Source organism: Phalacrocorax carbo, chromosome 25 (genome assembly GCF_963921805.1).
Source record: "Phalacrocorax carbo chromosome 25, bPhaCar2.1, whole genome shotgun sequence".
Taxonomy (NCBI): domain Eukaryota; kingdom Metazoa; phylum Chordata; class Aves; order Suliformes; family Phalacrocoracidae; genus Phalacrocorax; species Phalacrocorax carbo.
In genome coordinates this window covers 2916122-2941548 of record NC_087537.1, presented here as the reverse complement: position 1 = coordinate 2941548, position 25427 = coordinate 2916122, and the positions used below count along the sequence as shown (strand labels likewise).

Sequence of the window (25427 nt, the reverse complement as noted above, 5' to 3'; positions counted from 1 at the left end):
TTCGCTGGTTTATTTGTTTGGTTTTGAGGGTTTAATCTTTACGTTCCCCAGCAGCCTTAGGGGACCAGAAGGAAAGGCGCGGAGTGGACGGGCTTTATTTGACTTTCTTTGGTTTATTCCCCTCCCGCCCAAGGAAAACGGTACTCAAGAAAAATTAGAAACCCAAAACAAACAGTGGGAAACCCCACCCCGCTTTCCCCGCTTGGCATCACCTCGGATTTGACACGCGGTTCCTTTTTCCGAGGGCTCAATGAGCGGTTCCTATAATTCCGTCTCTAAATTCGTTTGACATTTTATTGCTCATGAAGAAATACAAGCGCTTGGAAAGTGTTTCTATCTCTATATTTAAAAAAACAAACAAACCCTAAGACCTGCTCAGCCCTGCAGGAAGCAGGTAGTGAGAAATACAACCGAGAATCTCTTTCCACTAATTTTTAACATAATGGGTGCTCTAAAGGGCAATATTTCACTTCTTTAAAAAAATCCTTTCTTTGGGGCAGCTCTGAAAAGAAAACAAAAGAAGAAGAAAGATATTTGGACCTTACTGAGGGAAGAGAGAGAAAGGGAAGTAACTTGTCATAAAAAAAAAAAGGAAAATTCAGTGCAGTGTGCTGCAATAAAAGAATATGACCGCTATAAAACTTTATAGGGTATAAATTTCTGAAGGTTAAGGAACTAAACGGCTGTAAAGCAAACAGTGCAAGAAAACTTTCAGGAACTCCTAAATTACTACAACGACTCGGGAATGTGGGGAAGCCCAACGTGTAAATGCTCTTGTTTCTGCTTCAGTCACATACAAAGTTCCCCTCTTCTTTTTTTTCCTAAAGGAGGGGGTAGTTAAAAAGTAAGGGGGGGGGGAGGGAGAGAAAAGGTGGGGAGGGACTTTTGCTAATTTATTCTTCTCTTGCAGATGCCGTGAAAATCCAGCGCTCTGGATGATTCCCTTTGTTCTTCCCCCCCCCTTCTTCTTTTTTCTTCTTCTTCTTCTTCTTTTTTTTATTTTCTTTTTCCTTTAAAGCAATTCCAGGCTGCCAGAATGCGAGCCATGCCCACAACAACAACAACACACACACAGAGGCACCCCCACGCTCACACACTCGAAGTTCTGGCGAGACGTCTGGGCTTGGGAAGCTCTTTATCGGTTTACAGCCCTGGCCTTCCCCCTCCAGAGCAGAATGACCAATTGTTTAGTCTCGGAATTTGAAACAATAGTGGTTTTCAAAAGCAAACCCATTTTCCCTCTTTTATTGCCGGGGAGAACGACTGGATGGTGGAGCTTTCTGCGCGGAAAACTTCAGCGCTGCGGGGCGGGGAGGCGGGACGAGCTTTGCCTTTTTCTCCCTCGCCTCCCATCGCTTTTGCCTGGTTTTATTTCCCCGGGTCCAAGCGGGATCCCCGCCACCCCCCTTTTTTTTTCCCCCTGCCCCCCGCGAACCGCCAGGGAAAGCGCCCCCGGCTCCCCGCGCGGCTGCGGCTCCGCGCTCGGCCGCGAGGTGGCGCCGTTGCTCCACGCATGACGCGCGTCTCCCGCGCTCGGCCGCGTAACACCTTGATGTCATCAGCGGCGGCAAGCGGGCTGTTTGCTGGCGAGCATGAATAATCCCCAGGCATAAAATATAGGGTTAATTATAGCTGTTTTGCCGATTTTATAGGTTACATCTATTTTTTCCCGGCGAGGGTAAATTATGTGCGGCTGGGAAAAAAAAAAGCAAAACCAAAACAAAAAACAAAGACCAAAAAACCACAACAACAAAAGAGTTAATCTGGAGGCTCTGAGCTGGGATGCGGTGAGAGGTGGGACACGCATCTATTTTAAATGTTCGTCTGAAGGGGAGAAATTTAAAAAAAAAAAAAGCAAACCAACCTAGTCTGGTTCGGGTGGAGGTGGGAGGCCAGCTCGGTTATCTCCGAACCGAAGGTTGACGTTTGCAGGACGGGAGAAGGGAGCGGCTCCGCGATTTCGGGGGCAAAGGCACGATCAGGACATTTACCTAAGCCGTTAGGATGATCTGCGCTTTCTCGGCTCTTTATTTTACGTTTTAGATTCAAAGCCATCGCCGGAAAAAAACAAACCCTAGTATTTGCTTTCTAGAAGTTGAACCGGTCATTTTTGGTGTAGTTGCTCCGTCTTTGGGTAACGCTACCGCTCCTTGCCCAAGGTCTTCACTTAATATGTTTGGAAATATTTTTAAATGCTACAAAATAGTAAATCAATCCAAAATGCTAGTAACTGACCGCGTTTTGTGAGACGTACGAATACTCCACTGCCGCAACAGCAGCAAAAATGTAAACTTTGAACTCCGTTAGTTCACTTTTATTTTGGCCTTTGTTTCTTCAAAATTACAGGACAAAAATTATTCAGACGTCCCAGCCCTTCAGCTACAAATTCAGCTAGAAATAAGGTAGAAAGGAGTGGTGGCGATCATTTCAATATAGCTTTTCTTTCAAATTGTTATAAACAGGTATTTTCTGAATAAATCTTCCTCCGAAGTTACACCAGAAAATACGCCCGTCCTCCAACACGCAGCATCCTGGGGAAGAATGTAACAAATTAAACCGATACACACGACAGAGCAGGATGTGAGGTGTTGTTTTAAAAAGCAAAGTTTAAACCTCTCAAGGCTCTGTTTAAATGCTGCAAAATTAAATACGAATGTAAACAGCAGTAGATGGGGAAATACAGAACCCCCTGCCCTTGGGCGTTCAGTAAAATGCAGAGTAGTGAAAAGTTAAGGGTTACCTAGGAAAGGGTTTGGGGTTCTTTTTTTTTTCCTTGTGAATTCCTAATAAATCTTTCCTCCACTGGGTATTTATAAATTATCTTCTCTCTCACAGACACACACACGCACACACATCCCCACTTGTTTTTTCTTATAATAGAAACATTTTCCTTTCATCAGGAAGCTGAGTACAGTATATGAATGATTTAAGATCAGCCATTGATTTCTGGTGCGTTGGTGAGTTACCATCACATCACGACCATAAAATTCTACTGCACTTGATAAAAATGTTAACTTCCAAGAGCAACTTCACTCCTGCCTTCTCGGGGTCCGCGGATGAACGGGAATTCCGGGTATTTTTTACTTTACAAACTTGATTAGATGGGAGTACGCTTCTAAATACACAGAGAAGAAGAGAGCTTCCCTTCCAGGAATACTTTAGTCGATTCTTTTTTTTTTTCTTCTTCCTTTCCTGAAAATTCTAGCATCGAGCATCCCCACGCCAGGCTGCGGAGCTCTGTTTACTTCTGCGCACCATTTCTGGGGTTTTATGTTCAAAGATGAAACCAAAATCTGCTCAATCGACAATAAAAGTCTTGAGAAAAATAAAATGTTAACTTGTCTTTTAGGGGGGGAGAAGCCTTAATTATACCACTGCAAGTGCTCCAACAACAATAATTACTTGAAAAGGCTCTTAGACTCGACTGAAATGATCCCTACACAAAATAAAGGAAACGTATTTACTTAAATTATTTCTCTAAGGATGGTTTTAAAGTTTTATTCCGTTGCTATCTTTGTTTTCTTTCTTTCTTTCTCCCTTTCTCTCTTGCTGTCTTCCTTAATTCCCTGCCTATTCCCACTGCCAATTTGAATCCAAGTATTTCTTTACCAAAGCCCTGGCAAGGCAGACTAACGGAAACCTTTCAACTTTTTCCTCTTTTCCATGTTGTGGAGGTGGAAAATTGTCCCTCAGTTGAAGGCAGGACGAGAGAAACCCTCTTTAATTCACCTTTCTCGTGTCAAAACCGCGCAGACGGATGCGATGGGAAGCAGCAGAAATCCACCTAGGGCAAGAGGGGGAGGGAGAAAATAGAGGTTTAAAAGAGTGCCTTTAACTCCTATTGAAGGTTGAAGGATTGAAAAATATAGCTGGCATTGCGAGGGGCTTGGAGGGGCGTCGTGGGTGTCGGGGAGCCTTTGGGTTGGGAGGGTTTGGTGTCGTTATTAGCTGAAATACGTCTCGGTAATATTTGCTGACTGCGATAAATGAATTTCAAAATCTACCCCCTGTGTGTTTAGATGGTGGAAAATTGCAGCGTTGGCATCTTAGGGGTAAGTTTGCTCCGTTGTTACCAAATGCCAATAAAATAGAAAGCCTCTCGCCTCTCTCCCTTACCCCACCCCCTCCTCTCCCCAGTTTTCATTAGAAGTATCATGCAAAAAAAAAAATAAAAAAGAAAGCCACCAAAAAAATTTTGAAGTTATTGAGGAGGGGGTGAGGTGGGGAACAGCCATCAGTTCCTGACCATAAAGGTTCTGTTCGGGGTGCGATAAGCGACACAATACTTTTAGTTCGCAATCATCCCCGGCCACGTCTTGAGCAAGTCCTCGGCGGGGGAGGAGGCAGGGAGGGGGCTGCGGGAGAGCCACAAAAAGTCAATGGTATATATGAAAAACTATAATCATTTTAATTCAATATTGACACCTCAACATCTCGCTGTAATGCGGACGGGTCCAATCGAAACCTCTGGTTTATAGCAGTAGAGGAACGAACTCGTAAAATCCTAACGGCTTTTATGTAGTGCGGTATAAACAACAACAACATCCCCGGCTTTATGGCGTTTTATAGTTTGTTAAACAGTTTACAGCCTTTTTTGGGGCTATTACAAATGCAATTCCCTTCATGTGATAGTTAAACCTTTATCAATAATAAGGAAATTGATCATTAAAATGTTAAATATGACTACCTCGTTTGTTTTAAAATATGTTTAGGGTAAGAAGCTGTATGATTTGATAACTTGTATTAAAATACCAATTACATTTATAGGACCTTTTAAAACTGGTAGCAATTAAATCGTGTTCTTTTACAGTTTTCCAAAGCGACCCTGACATTTAAAAAGGCTAAAACTGCCTCGTTAAAATTTTGAAATTAACGACTGCGAGCGCTTCTCTTTAATTTTCCAACACTCCCCAAAAATCAATCTTTTGGGTGGTCTAGGTATGTGATTTGTTGTGAGGCGAGCGATATCTCATTAATGTAGGTAGTTAAACATATTTAATCCGTATATTCACCCCACCTCCTTCTCCCTTCCCCTCTCGCTCCCTCTCTCTCTCTCTCGCTCCCTCTCCCTCTCTCGCTCCCCCTCGCTTGCTTTTCCTTCTTTATTCTCTCACACTCTTCCTTTCACAATCATGCAGTGCAGAGTCCGTGTGGAGTAAGGAGAAGCCAATAGGATGAGGTTTTGGTAATAGATGCAAATGATCATGAAAAGACACTGCAAAATATGAAACAACTCATTTGCGCTGAAGTAAATCACTGAAAACTGTTTATGAACTGGCATCTCTTCTTGGAAATGTAAAGCGAGAACTCTTTAAGTGGCGATTTTTTTTTTTTTTTAGGGGTGGGGGGGGAGGAAAGAATTCAATATCATGCAGGCTTAGAGTTTTGATTATATCCTCCTTTTATATTCCTGGAAATCACAAACTGTCGTTGCTTAGCATCTTAGCGCTTTCTTTTTTTGCTAATAGATTCCCGTGGTCTGGTTTGGTTGCCTTTTTTTTTTTTTTTTTTTCCTCCCCTTTTCTTCCTCCTCCAAACAAATATTCTTATTTAAATTAAAATGAGCTCTTATTTTGTCAACTCACTCTTCTCCAAATACAAAACCGGGGACTCCTTGCGTCCCAATTACTATGACTGTGGGTTCGCTCAGGATCTTGGGGGCAGACCCACGGTGGTGTACGGACCCAGCACGGGGGGCACCTTCCAGCATCCGACCCAAATCCAGGAGTTTTACCACGGAGCATCCTCACTCTCCAGCTCCCCTTACCAACAGAATCCCTGCGCCGTGGCGTGCCATGGGGACCCCAGCAACTTCTATGGCTACGACCCCTTGCAAAGGCAGAGCCTCTTCAGCGCCCAGGAGTCGGACTTGGTGCAGTACACGGACTGCAAGCTTGCTGCCAGCGGCCTTGGAGAGGAGGCGGAGAGCTCGGAGCAAAGCCCTTCTCCGACCCAGCTTTTCCCCTGGATGCGACCGCAAGGTGAGGCGAGATGGAAAGGACAGCGAGGAGGCATTTCCTGAGCCCATAAAGTAGCCCTCTTGCTTTCTTTCTGCCCCTCTTGCTTGCTTGCTTTCTTTCGCTCCCTTTTTCTTCCCCAGTGACTGTATTTTACTGCTTTATGGGGGTAAACTTTTGCACTTGTAAATTGCTTTATAGTTTAATTACCCTGAAGGAGACCTTTTCTTCTGGGGGCTGAGCGAGCCGGGCTTTCTGTGGAAGGAAGCGTCCTTAAAGTTTATGGCACTTTTATAGCCTTAAAAAGCTCCTTCATTTTTGTTTTGCGTTTGATTTGGGATTTCGGTGGTGCTGCTAGCTCTCCCCGGGCTGCAGCTTTTGCCTTTTTCTCTTTTGGTTTTTTTGTTTTGTTTTGTTTTGTTGCTGGATCCCAAAGAGCCGGAGCCTGTTGTTGTTGTTGCTGTTGTGGTTCGGGTAATAATAAGTGTGCAAGTGCAGGCTTTAGCTGTAGCTGCTCGGAGTGGGCTGGTGGGTGCCCCCCCCCCCCCCCGCCACCATCACCCCTTCCCTTTATAACCATCTTCCCTTTTATAATATTCTACAGGAGCCTTTCCCTCTCCCTGTTTGCTTCCTGCCTTTGCTCCTGCGAGTCCTTTCTTCCTCCCCCTCCCGTGCCTGTGTGTGTGCGTGTGTGTGTGCCTGAGTGTGTGTGTCTGAGTGTGTGCGTGAGCGGGTGCGAGTGTGTGTGAGCTGGTGCGAGTGTGTGTGAGCTGGTGTGAGTGTGTGTGAGCTGGTGTGAGCCTGTGTGCGCCCATTCCCGAGCCTGGTTTATGTATCTTTCAACCTCCTTCTCTTCCTCCCCTCTTCCACCCAACCTTTGCAATTCCCCAGCAGCCGCTGGACGGAGGAGGGGGAGGCAAACCTACAGCCGCTACCAGACGCTGGAACTGGAGAAGGAATTTCTATTTAATCCCTACCTGACCCGCAAACGGAGGATCGAGGTCTCGCATGCCCTGGGATTGACAGAAAGGCAGGTCAAAATCTGGTTCCAGAACAGGAGGATGAAATGGAAAAAGGAAAACAACAAAGACAAGTTTCCCAGCAGCAAATGCGAGCAGGAAGAACTGGAAAAACAGAAAATGGAAAGAGCCCAGGAGGTGGACGAGGAAGGGGAAGCACAGAAGGCGGACAAGAAATAAAAGGATTTTTAAGGACTGAAAGGCAAGCGCTGCTGGGGTGGAAGAGCCCCCGAGCCCCACGTTAATGGCAGTTAGTGTAAGGGAGGGGTGGGAAAAAAACCAACAATGCATAGAAAAGAGAAAGGAAAAAAAAAAACCTTTTATTGCTGTAAAACAATATAGCTGTAAGCACCACTTTCCTGATTATCCTTTGATACAATGAACAGTATGCAAAAGTGATCGGGAGGTCTCTCCTGCCTTTTGCCAGTTATTAACTAGTGGTAGTGTAACGCAATAGCTTATGTAAAACATGACTGTGAAATTTTCTCTCTCTCTCTGTCTTTCTCTCTGTCTCTCTCTTCTTTCCTGGGGGGTGGGTTGATTAACATAGCTTTCAATGCTATAGGAGTTACGTGAAATTACATTTGTGCACTTTTTTTTTTTTTAATTATTATTTTCCACCTTTTTTGTTGTGGTTTATCTGTATGTACTGGAGGTAGCTATTGAAACAAACATCCCAACAACATGAAACTGCCTATTTATGCTATAGTTATCTCTCCCTTTCTCTCTCTTCCTCTCTTTACTTTCCTTACTTCTCTTCTTTTCTTTGGTTCGGGATTTATTTTTTGTTTTGGTTTGTTTTTGTTTACAATTTTTGAATGTCTCTTCCAAAAAAAAGGAAAAAAAGAAAAAAAAAGACAAGAAAAAAAGCGTTTTTCTCTCCTTTAGTTAGCATGCGCACAGTGAAGCAAGTTGTAAAGTGATCTTTAGGTTAACTGTGAAAAAGAATGTATACTGTATACGTGAATTACTTTATTGGGGGAACTAATGATATATTTTGTTGTTCTTTCATCACTTTGTTCTATTGTCTAAACCTGGAAGCGGCGGAAGAAAGTTACAATAAAGTTTACAAGCGAGAATTCCGTGACATCATTCTTTTACCCTGCTCCATTTCCTCCAGGACCACTTTGATAGAAAGGAAATAAAAGTCAATTGTGTCGGAGCTGCAGCCCTGGCCATCAAAGACTTCTTTGCCTGGAGAGATGCTGGCGGGCTGGATCGCTGCTGGGACGGGCGAGGGCAGGGGCTGGGGCCGGGGCGCTGCTGCCTGGGAGCCCTGGGGAAGGGGAGGGGGACGGGGCAACTGCCATGGCTTCTGCTCTTGTTGTTGTTTCTAACAGTTCCTGGGTGGTGACAGGTTGGGAGGCTGTGTGGAAATCCTTCCTGAAGGTAACGTGTGTTGGTTTTGTTGGTTTTTCCCCTTTCTCTTTCCTCCTTTCTCCCTCTTTCCTCCCTTTTCCCTCTTCCTTCTTTACCCCCTCTTCCCTGCTTTCCCCCCTCTCTCCTCCTTCCCCCCCTCTCCTCCTTTTCCCCCTCTCCTCACCCACCCCACCGTCCCCACAAGAAAAGCCCAGCTCTGGGTCCCCCTTCCTTTCCTCCCACTCATTTCGCTGCAAAGAAAAAAAGGAAAAAAAAAAAAACCAGAAGATAAAATTGCCAGTCTCTCAGCTGAGCTGCTTTCTGCTCCTTCGCCTGCCGAGCGGCCCTGCCATGGCAATAGAGGAGTGCGGGGACGCACACCCATCCCCTTGCAACATAACCTTGGGAAAGGAGAAACAGCACAAGCCCTAGATGCACATCCACCATTGTCTGGGCTGCTTTTCCTGCCTGTAAGACTTTCTTTCTTTCTAACCCACCCCCCTCACCCCCTTTAAAAAAATAATAATAAAAAAAATGAGGCAGATCACATTTTGGAAGGTCTCTCTGCTTCTCCAGCAGAAAGCAAATCAGCCAGCTGGTAAGGTTTTACTTCTAACTGTAATTGAGTCCCGCAGAACCGCTGACACGCTAAACAAGGGATCTGTGCGCTCTTTATTTTTCGCAACAAGAAAAGCAAATGCCAGCTCAATACGAAGCTCAAAGCCTGTGGCACTGGAATAAATTACATATAGAGCTGAATGGCATTTGGGAAAAAAGAACCCTGAAACTATTAGGTATCAATGAGACATTTGTCTCCTTTTTTTTTTTTGGGGGGTGGGGTGGGGGGTGCCCGGGGAGGGGGAGAGGGTCAAGGGGGGAGGGGAGGGAATTATGTACAGTCTTGTGAAAAAGTACCTCGGAGCCGAGGACATGGTGCGAAGGAGGGAATTTTAGACGGGATCAATAAAGGGATAAATAGAGCTCCCTTCCTTTTCCTCCAGCAGAGAGAGACCGAGAGGGAGACGCCGGTTTATCAGCAACGTGCTTTTACCCCCCCCCCCCCCCTTTTCTCTTTCTCCCTCGGTCTGAGCTGAAAACTGATTACAGGTTGCTTATCGACTCCAGCACAATTTCACCCCTTCCAGCATAGATCTTGGAGGGTTTTATATCGCATCAATTATTTATCATATTTTATAAATCCAGCAGCACCACAATTTTTTGCCCCCGAGGAGGGAGCGGGCGGCGATTGGCGCCGCCGGAGCCACGTGCCCGCGCGTCACATGGGCCGGGAGGAAAAAGGGCTCCTTTTTGGTGTAAATCTGGACTCTAATTCCGTAATATATCACGGTACCTCGTAAAACCGACACTAAAACGTCCCGACCTACAAATCACCCGGCCAAATTATGAGTTCATTGTATTATGCGAATGCTTTATTTTCTAAATATCAAGCCGCAAGTTCGGTTTTCCCATCCGGAGTCTTTCCCGAGCAAACTTCTTGCGCTTTCGCCTCCAACACCCAGCGAGCGGGGTATGGGGCCGGATCCACGCCTCCCTTCGCCGCCTCCATGCCCGGGCTCTACTCCAGTGGCAGCGCCGTGCACCCCCAGCCCCCCAGCATGTATTCCTCCGGTTACGGCCTGGAGCCCGGCTCCTTCAACATGCACTGTTCCCCTTTTGAGCAAAACCTCTCCATGATGTGCCCGGGAGATGCTTCCAAGCAGAATTGCAGCAAAACGGACCAGAGGGACTCAGATTTGCAAAGCGACAGTAACTTCCGTATCTACCCCTGGATGAGGAGCACAGGTAAGCCCCAGCCTCCCCAAAGAAAGGAGCCGGGGGGGTGGAGGGGAGTGGGGGGGAGTGTGAATTATTTGATGGCGTGCGCGGGGGGTGGCGGAGGGGGAGGGGAGGGGGGAATTGTCCCCAACTCCTTTCATGACGTTTCACCGAAAACGCATCTTCAAAAGAGAGAGGGAGAGGGCGAACACACACCACCCCCACCCACCCCCCCGCCCCAAAGCCATCCTTTTAGCTTTAAATATTTATTGGTGTTGCCGGGGCTGTGTATGTGCCATGCAAAAGGCAGTTTGTCTTAGAGGGGACAGACAGAGCTGCAGAAATAATGGCCAGCCCCTTCTTCTCCTCTATTTACAGGATGGAGATTGTGCTTCCCCCGTGTAGATGTAGGTATAGATTCGGAAAGAAACTATTGATGGGAGGTGCTTGCAAGCTTGGGCTGTTTTCCGTTAGATTGCAAAGCCTTCGTTTGCCAGCCCCTCACCGCAATGTCCCAGGCGCTGCAATTAAGCGTAGCGTGTTGCCATCAGGAACAGCAGCACATCATTCCGGGTGCAATTAAATTCCCGCTCTCCAAACAGTGTCGCTCCGGCCGGAATCCGGATGGATGGACCGAAGGGGGGGCGGGGGGCACGTTTATCTGTGTCATCTCCAGAAAAACATCCCCGCGGAGGGGCGCGATGTGCTCCCCACCTTGGGGGAAGCTCTTTGGGGACCATGGGGTGCTCAGAGTGGGCCTACCCACCCCCCCCCAGCACAGGAGCTGGGGGTCCCCTGGACGCTGCCGCGGCGCAGGGGCAGCGCAGCTCCGCGGAAGGCCGCGCAGCGTTCCGCGCAAGCGGAGCAGGGCTTGGGACGCCCCACGCCGGGACACGCTGCCCCCGCACACACGTGTCCCAAAGCCGCCGCACGCCGGGCGGCCGCGCTGCCCTCGGTCACCGAGGAGCTCCTTCTCAGGGTATTAATGTCAATTAACATTTAATAAATATCTGTTTCCTTTGCGCGGGAGCGGGGCCGGCGCATCCCTCCCCCCCTTCTCCCCCCCAAGGGCCGCGCTGGGCGCTGCGGGCCGGGCTCCCCCCGGCTCGGAACAGCCCGGCCCGCGTCCGTGTACACGCGTGGTGGTGTTTACACTCGTGTAATCCTAAGGAGCTGGGGATTGGGGGGGGGTGGGGTGGTGGGTGTCCCGGCTGGGAAGGGAGGGGAAGGCGTGAGCTCGTTTTCCAGCCGCCCCGGCTTCTCCTCTGCCGTGCCAGATTGCAACTTGAGAGCATCCCCGGCAGCGAGCCTCCCTCCGCCGCCAAATATTCGGAAAGGGTCTTGTTAGGAAGCCTCGGGGGCGAGGGGAGTGCGGGCCAGCCTCCCTGCGAAGCAGAGTTAAAAGAAAACAGCGGAGGAGCCAATGCACAGCGGCTTATAAAGGCAGGAGTTACCCTCACACTTATTTGGTGGTCAGTTCTTTCCATTACCTGCTCCATAATTCATTCACTTTTACAGTTGATTTATCAAAGACCAAATATTTCTGGTCGTAAACACTTCATCCCTGCTTTTATCTGACTTTAGATTTAAGAAGCCCCCCCCCCCCCCCCCCCCGCCCCTTTTAGCCCGTGACGCTGCGAGGATCAACATTAGAGAGGGTTTGGAAGCCGGGAAACGCGCCGGGTCCTGCGCTCGAAAAAAAACCCGGGATACTCTGAGATCCGATGAGCCTAAAAAGCAGAGAAACACGACCTCGGTCGTAAAAGCGGGGTCCCCCCGCCCGCCCCCCGCCCCATCCCTCATGCCCACTGTGCGATCGCGCTTGTGGAATTTCATCAGGGAGCAGAGATAGAGTTGTCATCCCTATTCAGCAGCAGTTTATGGCTCTCCCCTCAGCGGATTTTACAACCCGCATTCCACGACCTGCACATTTTTACTTTACAGCTAGCCTGGCTATTTTGCCTTCCCCCCCACCCCCCCTTTTAATGACTGGATCTTTTCTTCTTTTAAAAAGAATGGGGGGGGGGGGGGGGGAGGGAAGACGAAGAGGAGTCCGGTGGAATGTGTGGAGGAGAGGCCGAGGGCTGCTCTTCGCTATCCCCACCGCTCTGGGAAAGAATACATTATCCTATAGATATACACAGCATTTACATAGAAAAGAGAGTCAGGATCACAAACACAATATTGTGGAATTATTTCCAATCAGACTGCAGGAAATGTTGGGTGGAAGGGAGAATTAGGAGCTGGGCCCTCTCCAAACCCCACTCGCGGGCAGCTGGAGGGTGGTGGGGAGCCTGGGGTAAGGGTTGAGGCGCCTCTTATCTGTGCAGACCCCCTCTCGGCCCCAGAAATCACTGCTGTGCCCAAAACATCCCCTGAAGTAACTAAGACCATCGCACACCTTCCAAGCAGGCGCCCTGGTGACAGCTTTAAGAGAGGACAAATAGTTGCATTTGTGTAGGTAGTAGATGCCTCTCTCGCTCTCGCTCGACCGTATTTCTGTATTTATTCCCCAACCGTCCGAAATTTCTGGTGTCTAACTAAAAATTAAAGCAGGAACTCAGAGCCTGAGCGCTGCTACGAGGGCAGGAAACTTCTGAAGTTTGTTGTTCACCCGGAGACATGCACAGGCACAGGCACACACACACAAAAAAAGCACCGCACGCTTTTCCTAGATGAAGGGAAATGAAAACTGCGGCGGTTTTGGGGGGCTGCGAACAGGGAGGGTGAGGTGGGGGAAAGCATCGAGCACGAGTTGGCCTTGCAAATAAAAAGGGCTGCCCCAGGTTGTGCAGTTCCTCCGAGGATTTTGTCCACCCGTGAGACTGCAGTGGATGGGTCCTTGCTAGGCTGCACCCAAAGACGAAACCAAGAGAGCAAACCAAACCGGCGTCTCCAAAAGATGCCCCCCAACCCCCCAGCTGATCTAATTCTGCCTTTATTTGCCAGGCACCGACAGAAAACGCGGCCGCCAGACCTACACCAGGTACCAGACCCTGGAGCTGGAGAAGGAGTTCCACTACAACCGCTACCTGACGAGGAGGAGACGCATCGAGATCGCCCACGCCCTGTGTCTCACGGAGAGACAGATCAAAATCTGGTTCCAGAACAGGCGCATGAAGTGGAAAAAAGAAAATAAAACTGCCTGCTCCGGCTCCAACAGCCAGGAAAAACCAGACGCGGAGGACGACGAGGAGGAATGAAAGGGGCGAGAGGGGGATGCAGGAAACGTCGAAACCCACGCGAGAAGAAAAGGGGGGAAAAACCCACAGAAAAAGACTATATATTAAAATAGAAAAATGATAAGTGCATAAATAATTAAAAACCCTAGGAATGATACATTGTGTTTCCTGACACTGAAAAAAATACTACCTATATTAAAGTCCTTTTTTTTTTGTACAATAGAATGACTATCTACCTATAAATGTGGCTTTAGAGTCAGAATAGACACATTTTTCTATGTGAGTCTTCCTATAGTACAAGTAATTTGTAAAGCTCCGTTTGTACTTCGCTGTGTACCTTTCGGTATGAAGTAACGTGGTCGTGTTTAGCACCTTTAATTTAGAAAATGTGACCTGAAAGTCTGAATGCAAATTATACTTAGCGTAAATAGTCCTGTACATAATGCGAATGATTATTACGCTTTCTCCCCTTAACCTCTGTTGTTCTTTTCTCCTTGCTATGCTCTTCTGTCTGTGTATATTTTTACCTGGATTTCTTCCTTGTTCACGTCTCTAAGAAAAAAAAAAACACAAAAAAGAAGATTAATTAATATTGTGCTACGTAAAATGTTGTATATCAAAGTAGCAAATTATTTAATGGCGACGCGTTGCTTTTTTTTTTTTTCCTTCCCCTTGTCTGTGATTATTATTCTTCGAAATAAAAAGGAAATCTCCCATAATCTCCCATCGCGTTGGGTTCCTTCTTTTCTTACTAAAAATCACACACGGGCTTTTAGAGTTGCTTTTTCCCATGGAAAATAAATACACCGAAAGATCCTTTTAGATTAACACGCGCCCACGCCTATCATCCCGAACGTCTCTTTTTAGGACAGCTGCTCCTTTCAAAATTTGGGTACCTTTTCGATAGATTTGGCGAATATACTAAGATACAACTGATGTTCGGGGCTCTGGAGATACGGGTTGGGCTCCCTTCTCTCTCCCCTGCGGTTGCTCTGGGGCTATTACTGAAGTGAGCAAAAGCATAAAGGAGGAATGCGAAGAAGCCAGAAACAGCCCAAACAGTCTTTCAGCCCCTTGTTTTAATTCTCTTCTTCTTGTAACTAATTTGCAAAAAACCGGTCTGTTTTACCGTGCCTTTAGTATATACATTTTTGTTGTTAGATTCTCCCTCCGCCCTTCAATTACTTTACTGCGGACTGGAACTCTTTCATTAGCGCCAAATAATGTTTAGCATCAAAGCAGGCATAAAATAAATTAAAGCAATTAAACGCAGGGAGGAAAAAAAATCAACAATGCAAAACAAAAGGCGACTAAATTTAAGCACTTGCGCGGGGGAGCATCCTCCGCCGCCCTCACCCCCTCCCGCCCCTGCCTGTTTATTTACACTGCCAGGCTGCGCAGTAAAGCCGCGGATTCCTCCCGCGGAGGCTCCACGTAATTTACTCCACAAATGCGTTGTGCAAGATGCACAGGGGGAAAAAAGAAAAAAAAAAAAAAAGAAAGAAAGAAAAAAGAAAGAAAACAAATGCAGCAGCTTTGGAAGGACTTGGCGATGGCAGCTTTCCACCTTCTCCCCTTCCTCTCCTCTCTGCTTTCTCACCACCCACCACCACAGATGACTTCATGTCCTGGGCGAAGGCGCGCAGGGCATCCCTGAGCAGGTTTTAGCGAAAATAAGATGCCACGTCAAGCATCTGGGCGCCCACGTCTCTAATACGGACTCACAGTATACGCTGCATACACTAATTACGGGAAGCTCATTACTAGAAGCGGCAGCTATTATGGCTTTTGCCGGCTGAAATTCCCACTTGAAGGGAAGGGAAAAGAGGGAATTTTTCCCTTTTTCCTTACTGAAATGCCTTGCTGCAATCTCTTTGCAGGAACGCTCTGTGTATAGTGAGGATGGGGGGCTGGGGGTGGGGGGGTGGGAAGGAGGGGTTCTAGAAATTTCCCCCCCTCCCGCTCCTGGCCCGGACCTCTGTGGTCGGGGGCCAAGAAGGAATTGAGGCGAAATCCATGGAAAAAAAAAAACAAAACCGACCAGGCAAAGCAAGGTCTACACCGACGCTTTAATATGCTTAAGCCAGGGCGGCAGCTTACCGGCGGGGTGACCCACCTTGCCGGAGCATCCATCCCCCGCCTCCCCCCCGCGCTATAGCGGGACCCGGGGGGGGAATCGGGGGGGACCCGGAGGCTCCTTTGGGGGTGTCTGGCCGTGGGGAGCCCCGCAGGCACGAACCCCGCGGCTCGGCTCTGCCCAGGGCACGGGCACCCCTGCCACGCTTTGATTGCATTTATTTGCCTCTATTTGCCTCTATTTGCTTTCTCCCCCCCCCCCCCCCCCGTCACCCCCCGGCCCCGAAATCTGCCCATTGCCCCTTTCAGCAGAAAGCATCCCAATTGCGTAAAAAAAAAGACATCAAAAATCCCACCCGAACCCCACTGTTTTACTGTGCCTCTCCCCATTTAAAAGCCAACCCCAACCCCAAGCTCTTTATTCTGGGGGGGCTGTTATTGGTAGCCTAACGTGTGGGGCGTTATTCGATTATTTCTCTCCAACCCCCCCCCCACTTGCAACCAAGGGGGGGGGGGACACAAAAATCCCTGAACCCGCTTTCATATTCTTTTATTTTTGTTTAAAAAAAAAAGATGGCGGCTAAGAAAAAGACTGCTGTTAAACCGGTCATGAAGAAATGCAATAAATTCCTTGTTGTTTTATGAAAATTTACAACTTTGTGATAGAACTTTATGAGTGGCTGGGTTCTGGGATTGGCCAGAGCCGGTCATGTGGACTGCTAACCGTGAACATGAACTTTTTATTATTTCCCATGTGGTTATATTGCACCATTCTTCTGTCCGCTGCACCTTGGGTCGGATCAGTGTCCTCTATAGGGCTCTCGCCTCTTTACATTTTTTTACTTTTGTGTATAAGCTCGATAGGGCTAAAACAGGGGAGAGGGGAGGGGGGGGCGCCTATACCCACATCCACCCGCACCCAGAGACACCCACCTCTGCACACACACGTAGGGAAAGAGTTATATCTTTTTTTTTTTTAATTATTATTTTTTTAATTCCTCTGTTAATTTGCCTGCTGATTTGGAATCTCAGTAGTAATGGAGGGGCAGAGGAGATTCTGGACCGAGTGGAGGCTATCATTTTTCAAAGAGGGAAGTTACTCCATTTTCTATGCAAATGACAGAAATGCAAGAAGCTCTCACAAGTCAGAGAGGCAATCGACGGCTATCAGGTTGGGACAATATTTGTCAGCTAACAGATAAGCAAACGCTGTCTCTCTCTCCCTATATATTTTACTTATACCACAGAAATGGACGTCAAAAGGTAAGGGAATAATATCTGTTTCTCTTAATGTAATGTTTTCTCTGAGAAAAAAAAAATGCATTTGTCAAGCTGCTTTTTCTATTCCATTCCCCATCTCCCTCTACCGGGTGGGGGGGCGTGTGTGTGTGTATAGAAAGAAAAGGGTGGGGTGATGGAGAAGGGGGGCACTGGAAGAAATCTGGGGTGCTGGAAATCTGTTTAAGCGACAATTTCCCCGAAAAAATTGTAGCGTAAAGGTGAGAAAAAGAGAGAAAGGGAGAGAGGAAGGAGAATAGGAAAAAAGTAAAGAAAGAAATTGAGAAAAGAAAGGAAAGAAATAGAGAAAGAAAATGGAAAATATAAGAAAGCAAGAGAGAAAGAGAGTGAGAAAGGAAGAGAGGAAGAAATAAGGAAATAAGAAAGAGAAAGAAAAATAAAATAACGGAATAAGAAGGAAAAATAAAGCCTGTAAGGTCACCTGGAGATAGTAGACTTGGAACGAAGGATTTTGCAGTAGCTCGGTGACGGAGGCTTTTAGATACTGCCTTTAAAAAAATACCAAACCCTTTGTGGGTAGTTGTCGTGTTTTATTTTTTCCCCCCTCGCAGAAGCTCTTGCCAGTTCGCCCGTCTTCAGGCGAGCCCAGTAATTTGGCGAAGTTTGTGTGGAAGCCAGTTGGGTTTTGCGTTGCTCTCCAGGGTCATTATTATGGGGGTGGTTTCTTCGGAGAGGGCAGTTCGCGGCAGTCCTCGGAAATAAGGTTCTGGAAATTAGTTAAAAAGAAAAAAAAAAAAAAAAAGGAGGGGGCAAAAAAGGAAAAGAAAAGAGAAAAAAAAAAAAGGTAATAAGGATGAAGCCAACCCAGAGCGCAGCGCTCTCATTGTATTTTTTTTTTCCCCCTTGTGAAACTCCCAAATGAAGCTGACGTTGCGATGCAATAAACCTCCGTGTATTTAATTGCGTTCTGCGATGTTCCCGGGGCTTCACGGCTCTCCCCACCGGGACACGGGCTCGGGTCTCAGCCCCACGGCGCGCCCGTGCTTTCCCACACCAGGTTATGTGCAAATCCCCCCCCCTCCGAGACCCTAACGCTTGCCTTCGGGTTTAGGAAAATATTTGGCCGGAGAACGCTCGTCATTTTACATGTGGGTTTATTTTTTAAATTTATTTCAAGATTTCGGGGGGGGTGTGTGTGTGCGGGGTTTTGAAATATAGTACTAATTGCTACTGTTACGAGGTGATTTTTAAATAAGATAATGTACGAGCCTGTGTATGAGAAGCGAGATTGAGTAAGAGATTCATTACTTAACCATAAACCATTTTATGACGTGACGATTTATCTCACCTCAACTGACTGTGCCTGAATATTGTGTGGACAAGAGTAAATGATCGCAAGCCGTGGAAATAATAAACAGAAAGTCATTTTGAAAAGCTATTTCTTCCCGAACCTGTTACATTTTTCATAAATCACGGGGTGTGGGGGGGGGATTAATGCCGGTTCAAGCGCCTGTTCTCCCTTTTCCCCAAGTCTCTCTGCGCTCGTTTTTTTCCTTTGCTCTTCGTAAGACATAAAAATAATGAAGAAAAAAATATTTTAAAAATTAATTTAATTTAGAGACGTTGCTCCAAAACGCTTTTATGCCGATCCTTCCTCATCCTGCGTGGGCAACCACTTGTGGAAAGCCACGCACCTCGCTGCGGGCAGGTCTTTTTAACCATTTCAGCCCGCTCCGGCGTGGGTGGACCGAGAAACCTCCGTGCACCGCCGGTGCTGGTGGGGCTGGGGGTTGGGGGGGGGGGTGTCCGCGCTCCTCCCGGCGGGGCTCCCCTCCTGGCACCCTCCCCTGCTTTTAATTTAAGAAAATAAGAAGGAACGGCATCAAAAGCGGGGGCACCCCCCGCCGCGCCGTCCCCCCGGTGCCGCCGCCGCGCCGCGGGGCTCGCCCCATTCCCCGCCGTTTGCTGCCATCTACCGTCGGCGGCGGCGGCCGGCGGCTCCCGGGGGGCTCCCCGCAGCCACTGCCCCGGAGGGGGGCACGGGGGGGGGGGGGGGGGGAACCCTACCGCGGCTGTCCTCCCCTCTCCCTGCCCGGGCGGCGGTGCCCGGGACCGCAGCCCTCCCCCTCCCAAAGCCCCCCGTGGGATGCGCTTCGCCCTCGAGGCCTGGTGCCCTGCTGTGATTTGCAAACGGTGGATGTGCTTTTAGCTCCACGCCTCGCCTGAAAGTGCCTGAATATATATATGTAAGGTGCACTCGCACGTATATGCGCACTCACATGTGAGCTACGGCCACCCCAGACGCGCGTGGCGATCTATACGTCCCCCGCCACGGTGATACCGCGCGTACCCCCGCACCGCGCGCGTACAATCCTATCCCCGCACACACGTGTAAGGGGCTCCCAAAGCTCTGCCCGCCCCCACACACACACCCCCCACACCCCCGCGGGACGTGGAAGGTGGTGGAAGATGTTGTGAAAGGCGCTGCGGTAGCGCCGTGCGAGGCGAGGGGGTTTCAGCTGATGGTGAGAGGCGGAGGGGCTTGTATTTATTTATTGCTTGGAGCGGTCATTTCGGCGGGGTCTGGAGAAGATATGTCAAGTCGTGTACACAAAATTGAGGTGGTTGCTGGGGAAGGAGCAGGGAGTAAAGGCGGAGAACGAATCACTTTTAAGTTACTGTAGGCTTTTGCAGGGACAATGCGTGTCTGTTATTTTAAAAGGTTTCTCTCTCTCCCTCCCTCCCTCTCGCTTTCTCCCTCTCGTTTTCTCCTTCTACCACACAGTTTCCTGGCAACTGTTTACGTCTAGACCAGGGACGTTTTCTCGAAGAAAGTGAGATGCCCAGGGACTATGTTAAAAAAAAAACAGAGAGGAGAAAAAATTTAAAAAAAGAAAAAGTTTCTCCCTTTTGACCAGCAAGAGCCATGATTAACTTGTTCCATGCTGTAATTCCCAACACCCCCCAGCATTCCCTTTCCGCATTACAAGGTCCATCTCGCCTTTTCCTCTCCTTCTCCCTGCTTTCCCAATATTACTTGGCCAGCAGCCCCCCCCTTTCCCCTTCCCAGGGCTGGCTTTCGCGGAAATACTCCGGTCTGGGCTCATTTTGACTCCCCCAACGCCCCTCTCCCCCCCTGCCCTCCCCTCCTCCCCCCTCCCCCTTCTTCTTTTTTTTTTTTTTTTGTTAATAATTAGCTGCACTCTTTAATGGAACAATGGTAGATTATTATTGCTTCTTTTCAAAGATCCCATTAACAAGGTTATTATGCACTGCACGGGAAGTCAGGTAAATTAAACTTATATTGCTGGAAATTAAGTTTCAGGCGGTTTTGCGCGGGGAGAGCGGGTATTTTTTTGCACCTTCAGGGATTATTGCTTTAAATCCTCCACCCCTGGAGCTCTACATGGCTCTGTCGGGGTTTTTTTTTTTTCCGATGTGCTGTTGGGTGTGCATGAGCATTACAGGGGAGGCTGCTCTGCTGCCAATGGCTTTCTATGTCTGACTCCAGGAACAAGGGGGTTTTTCAAGTGTTTTCGTGGTGTTGGCTTGACTTTATGGCTGCAATAAGTCCCTCGGTAGGGAAACCCCCGCTGTGTTCTCACTTCAGAAGGATCGGGAATTCCAGCTCCACATGAAAAAAAGAGAGTTTCATTTTTTATTGGAACCAACTGCACTGAACTTTCTACCAAGTTCTTAGCGGGTTTAGCTTTCACACAAGCAATGCTCTGTTCTGTTTGCATTTCGAAATATTTGGGGGTTGTTTTAATCCCCTCATCTATCCGCCTGGCTCTGCTTGGTGGGGTTGGCGTTTGCTGGCCAGAAAAGCAAAGCGACAAACAGTGGGACCTTCCTGGGCAGAGAGCTGGGATTGTACATACTGTAAATACTTCTCTTTATCTCTATTTATGCCCTGCCAGTGGAGTGATGTCTGTCAGGAGGGGAAAGCCGGCTGCCCAGCGCACTTCAATGGGTTATACCACCTTCTGGCGTCTCTCGCAACTTCCCTGCTTTATTGCCTCCTTCTTAGCAAACCCTGCGCCTGGTTTTGAGGAGATGAGGCCAAAGACTAAATAAAGATGTGCCCACCGGTGCCCTCAAAGACGGGTCTAACTTAAGGGCTACTGTATAAGCTCGGTTCTGCCACCGTTATTGCTCTGTGTCCGTGTCCCTCCCGGCTGGGCTGGCGCTAGAGGCGTCCAGAGAAAATATATTCGCAAAATCTGTCTCAGATTTACCTTCGGACTTTAGAGGGAAGGCAGGAGAGCGTCTGCTAAACAGTTACACTAACAAGCCAACATGTTAATTTTCTTTTAATTTAATATTTTTTTAAAACTATTGAGCCGGGAATCGAAACCACCTCTGTGCTAAACACTCGGTTCTCTGAGATGTAGTGTGGTTTAAGACCTCCGTTCGTATTTACATGTATTATAGGTGGCAAATCAATTAGACCGCGGGCCTGACCCTCCGGAAGATGAAAACTATGACAGGCGTTGGGGGTTTTTTTTTGCACGTTGGGAACCAAGTTTTCGTCTGTTCTTTTCCTCCCCCAAATAACCGCCTATAGGGTCATCCTCCTGCTAAGAGGCAAGATGTACGATTTTTTATCTCCAGCGCGTCTAAAATGCCAGCGATAAGCAATTAGCGAGCGGGCAGCTTCAGTGAGTGCATTTTTATTTTCTTTTAAAATGCCGACTGTCAAACTCCGTCAAAAAGCCTGATTTAGCCACAAAGGTACCGGGATGAGCCGTATTTCACTGCGGTAAAACTCTGGGGAGGGGGATTTTTTTCTTGTTTTTGTACAAACTATTTCGAGGGATTTATTTGCAGAGCAACCACGAGAAGTGAGAGAAAGCATTAGAGCAAACATTTTCAGCAGATGTACTCACGCATTGAATTATCAGGACATCCCATTTCTTAGCCCAAAATCTGCATGCGGAGCTGATCATGCCAGATCATCGCTGGTTTTGCAGAGCTACAAATATTGCGTAACTCTCTAATCAAATGTATGAGCTGCTCGGCTCCCGCAAAGCAGTTAACTTCAGGCTCTCATCCGATCCTGGTTGGGTGTTTTTTTTCTTCTCTAGTCATCGTTCCCTTTCAATCTCATTTTTTTTTCTTGCATACCAATAAAGCAGATCTACGTAAGTTTGGGTCCATTCCATACACAAAGGGAAACTCTGCAAGAACAAATAATAAGAGATATCAGTCAGAGAGGGGGTGGAGGATGGAAAACTACTTCCTTTGCATGTTATTTCCTTGAATTATAAGGATTACGTTTCAGTCGAAATGTTCGTTGCAGCCGTGGCATGAAACAATCTTGGCTTTGCTGCTGTAAACATGGTGTTTAAAATAAATTGGCTCGTAATAAGATACCAGTTTCGTAGATACTTAGAGCTCCGTCAGAGAGAGCCGCATTGGCAGCTCTACAGCCACCATGTAATATATGTAATTCCAGATTTGTAGCACACACATTCACAGATTCAAGTACAGGGGAGTGTGTATCATAAGGCGTGTCATTTCATTGCGTGTGAGACCCGACAGACAGATGGCTACAAATTCGGACAGGAAACAAATCCTTGATAAAACGCGAAGGATCGGGGGACAGTCCTGGGTTTAATTTAGTTGTTGTTGCTTGGGGTATTTTTTTTACCCTGTGAGATCTCTCTGATTTTCCCATTGGAAAAAAAAAAAAAGGAAGGCGGCGGTCAAAGATCCAACCCTACCTTGAGCAAACAGGGATCTGAGGGGGGGATGCACCAGGTAGGGCAGAGCCCATCTCTGGCGAGGGAATCCAGGCGAAACCGGGAGAGGCGAACCCCAGAGCAAAGCGCAGCTTTTAGGGTACCCGGGAATTGCTTGAGACTTTCGGAATTATCCCTTCCAGCCTTTTAACTTTGCAAAAATAGGTATTTTGCAGTGGGGACGGGCTCAAAGAGGGGGATGCAGACCCGCGGGGTCCCTGCGCACCTCCGAGGCAGCAGCCCCATCACACCGCCAGCTTCCCTCCCTTTAAAAAAAAAAAATCTCGATCGGTAACAATCAATAAACTCAGCTTTCGACGGTAACTCAAGGCTCCCTTTTAGCCATAAAAGGTCGGACATAGATTTGGTATTAACAAAAAAACGCAAGAGGGCACAATGCGGTACCGGACTCCGGAGGATATCGGGATTTAACAAGGGATAAAGGAAATACTTCGATTTGCCATTTATCTCCCGAACACGGAGCCTTTGCAGGGAAAAAAAGGGAAAAAAAAAAAAGAAAATAAAGGAAAAAGAAAAAGATGCAATATCTGGAAAGCGAAGGTTTACCTTCAAGCAAGCGCAGCTTTGCTGAACAGGGAATGCTAATCTATGGTAATTAGATAATCATGAACCGCAATAAGTTGTCCAAACCGATTTCTTCTCTTAAAGCAAATGTAAGTTAATCAAGCCGGCGGGATCTCCTCCTTGCAAACTTCACACACGCACAAGGACAAAACTTTTTTTCCCTTTTTTTTTTTTTTTTTTTTTTGGTGTGTTTTCTTTAACTGCAGCAAAGCACCCAGACACTTCAGGACGATTTGCACACATTAGGGGTTAAAGTTTTTCCGCATGCGAATAATCAACTTTTCTCTTCCCCCCCCACCCCCCCTTCCACTTACAGCGGGTATTTGTATACGTTATACGTGCGTAAATATACATCCAGGCGCGCACACCGCCGTCGGTGCAGACGGGCTCTCGCACACCCCCGCGCTGAGCTGGGGGGGGGAGGCGGGGAGGGAGGGGGGGGACGGACGCGTTTATTTATTTATGAAGCTCCGAGCGCGCCGGGAATGTTTCTTTCGGCAGATATTATATATTTGGTTAAGGGGGTGCATTTCTGTTGTTTAAAAGGGAGGGAAAAGGGGGTGGATGGTTTGTTCTTGGGGTCCCTGGTGCAATCTCAGCTCCTCATGGGTGCTATTTTGCAACCTCAGGCGCCTGCTATTGGTCAGCCCATGATCAGATGGTTGTATTTCCTTGTGTCCCTCGCTGGCACCACGCCATCTCCCTTCAGCTAAAACCCAATCTCCGATATACTACTAATAGCTAAACCACTTGGACTATAAAACACAACAAATCATAAAGCCGGGAAAGGACGGCAGGGCTCCTTCCAATGAGTTCTTATTTTGTCAACTCGACCTTCCCGGTGAGTCTGGCGGCGGGGCAGGAGCCCTTCCTGGGACAGATCCCGCTATATCCCTCGGGCTATGCGGATCCTTTGAGGCACTACCCCACCACCTATGGAGCCACGGGCGTCCAGGAGAAGGGCTATACCTCCTCTCCTTACTACCAGCAAAGCAACGGAGCCTACAGCCGCAGCTCCGCCTGTGACTATGGGGCCGGCGGGTTTTTCAGGGAGAAGGACCCTGCGTGCGCCCCCCCCACCCTGGACGAGGTGCCCTTCGCCCCCGAGCCGCGCAAGTCGGACTGCGCGCAAGGCAAAACTGTGTTCGGAGAGAGCGAGGAGCAAAAGTGTTCCGCCCCGGTTTACCCCTGGATGCAGCGGATGAACTCTTGCAATAGTGAGTTTACTCTTTTACAGAAATAAATACATCAATCTCCTCCCCCCCTTTCTTATTTGTTACCGCCCGAGAGAGAGAGAGCGAGCGAGCGAGGGAAGCAGGAATAAGGTTCACTTTAAAGCCCAAACTTCCAGCCGTGAAGTTAGGCGGCACGAGAGGCTCCAACTTGCTCCTGACACGCACCAAAACTTCACGCCGCTGAAGTATTTTCCCCCAGCACCCCACCCCCCCCAGCTAAAAAGTTTGCCCTGTATTTAAACCCCAATACAGTATTTCTCCATCCCCCCCCCCTTTTTTTTTTTGCACATTCCAGTTTGCGTGTCACTCAGCTACAACGATTTGTCTCTGTCTTTCCCCCACACGCACAGGGAGATATCTTTTCCAAATCAGATCTGGATGACTTTACACACGCACGGACCCACACCCCCGCGCAGCTCCCTCTCTCGCAGGCTAGCCGGTCTGGAGTTAAATAATATCGAAGTGTTTAAATATTTGAAAAGAGAGGGCTACATTTTTAATGAAACTCGCACATAATGAAAAGTCTGCCTGGGGAGAATTTTTTTCCCCACCCTGGTGATATATGACTTCTTTAAGTGCTGTTTCCTCAATCAGAATTAAAAAAAAAAAAGGGGGGGGGGGGGAGAGAAAGAAAAATAATAGAGGCTCACCACCCTCCTTCCCATGTTTAGATGCATTTGTTGCCTTTTAAGTTCCAAATTGATGTCCATTAGCGCAGGGACATAAAGTGTTGTGTCCTCTTTAATGTAGAGTTTGGGCAGATCGATTCACTTCATTATTGCTTAAATGCTCAGATCTATTACAGTTGCCGGTAGGGTGGAAAATAGCGAGGGCGGGCGGGGGGGTGAGAACACCTTGCGATTTTTCATCCCGGAATAAGATAGATCTCGCCCTGTCTCCCCAGCCCTGCCTGCAGTCTGGCCACTCCAGCATTAACCCTTCTGCCCTGCCGCCTGCAGCGCGGCTGCGGATCTTCCGCGGCTGCGGCCCGGCCAGGGAGCCTCTCCCTGCGCGCACGGAGGGGCTCACGGCGCTGGGGGTTACTCTGGGCTTGGCCAAAGCCTTTGGAGGGCAGGGGAGCGGGCACGCACCCCTCCGCACGCAGCCGCGGTGCGGGGCGTAGCGTCCCCGCGGATTATGCAGCATCTCCGCGGCTCCACTAAACCTCAGGGCTTTCCCGTGTTTTTCCTTTCCTCTCTCTCTACTTTTTCTCCCTCCCCACCCTCCACCCCCTTTCCCCCCTTATTTTTTTTCC

General features: G+C 48.2%; 3 protein-coding genes and 2 long non-coding RNA genes across 8 annotated transcripts in view; 3 read left to right on the top strand and 2 right to left on the bottom strand.

Moving 5' to 3' along the window:
• Positions 1-2305: 2305 nt before the first annotated feature.
• On the bottom strand, positions 2306-7048 carry LOC135317300 (uncharacterized). Its single transcript, XR_010376311.1, has 3 exons — positions 6935-7048; positions 3730-3784; positions 2306-2531 (listed from the first exon to the last, which is right to left on the bottom strand). It is a non-coding gene; the product is annotated as an uncharacterized LOC135317300 (long non-coding RNA).
• On the top strand, positions 3294-8055 carry HOXB8 (homeobox B8). Of its 2 annotated transcripts, none has more exons than XM_064473309.1 (2): positions 3294-5981; positions 6852-8055. In XM_064473309.1, exons 1-2 carry the CDS (start codon positions 5561-5563, stop codon positions 7154-7156), a joined length of 726 nt encoding a protein of 241 aa, XP_064329379.1. In that variant the 5' UTR covers positions 3294-5560; the 3' UTR covers positions 7157-8055. The 2 variants fall into 2 exon arrangements, with proteins under 2 accessions (XP_064329379.1, XP_064329378.1); XM_064473308.1 differs by having other exon boundaries at positions 6849-8055.
• Positions 8056-9491: 1436 nt separating this feature from the next.
• Positions 9492-14019, top strand: HOXB7 (homeobox B7). The gene is made up of 2 exons (XM_064473312.1): positions 9492-10138; positions 13061-14019. Exons 1-2 carry the CDS (start codon positions 9739-9741, stop codon positions 13312-13314), a joined length of 654 nt encoding a protein of 217 aa, XP_064329382.1. The 5' UTR covers positions 9492-9738; the 3' UTR covers positions 13315-14019.
• LOC135317299 (uncharacterized) overlaps positions 13728-25427 on the bottom strand; it is a 21999-nt gene continuing 10299 nt past the window's right edge. For both annotated transcript variants that reach the window (XR_010376309.1, XR_010376308.1), the window contains exons 2-4: positions 21498-21788; positions 17090-17374; positions 13728-13845 (exon numbers count right to left, since the gene is read on the bottom strand). This is a non-coding gene — a long non-coding RNA (uncharacterized LOC135317299). The remainder of the gene's footprint in view (positions 13846-17089; positions 17375-21497; positions 21789-25427) is intronic.
• The window catches only part of HOXB6 (homeobox B6), a 10444-nt gene continuing 1163 nt past the window's right edge, over positions 16147-25427 (top strand). The window contains exons 1-2 of one of the 2 annotated variants that reach the window (XM_064473311.1): positions 16147-16632; positions 23988-24154. In XM_064473311.1, the coding sequence (XP_064329381.1) occupies positions 16619-16632; positions 23988-24154 (181 nt within the window). In that variant the 5' untranslated portion in view covers positions 16147-16618. Of the gene's footprint in view, positions 16633-23566; positions 24155-25427 lie in introns of both variants that reach the window. The other variant, XM_064473310.1, reaches the window with a different exon arrangement.

Coding starts and splice junctions, on each gene's coding strand:
- HOXB8 (XM_064473308.1), top strand. CDS start 5,561: ATGAGCTCTTATTTTGTCAACTCACTCTTCTCCAAATACAAAACCGGG. Junction 5,982..6,848: donor CCCCTGGATGCGACCGCAAG/GTGAGGCGAGAT, acceptor GCAATTCCCCAG/CAGCCGCTGGACGGAGGAGG.
- HOXB7 (XM_064473312.1), top strand. CDS start 9,739: ATGAGTTCATTGTATTATGCGAATGCTTTATTTTCTAAATATCAAGCC. Junction 10,139..13,060: donor CCCCTGGATGAGGAGCACAG/GTAAGCCCCAGC, acceptor TTTATTTGCCAG/GCACCGACAGAAAACGCGGC.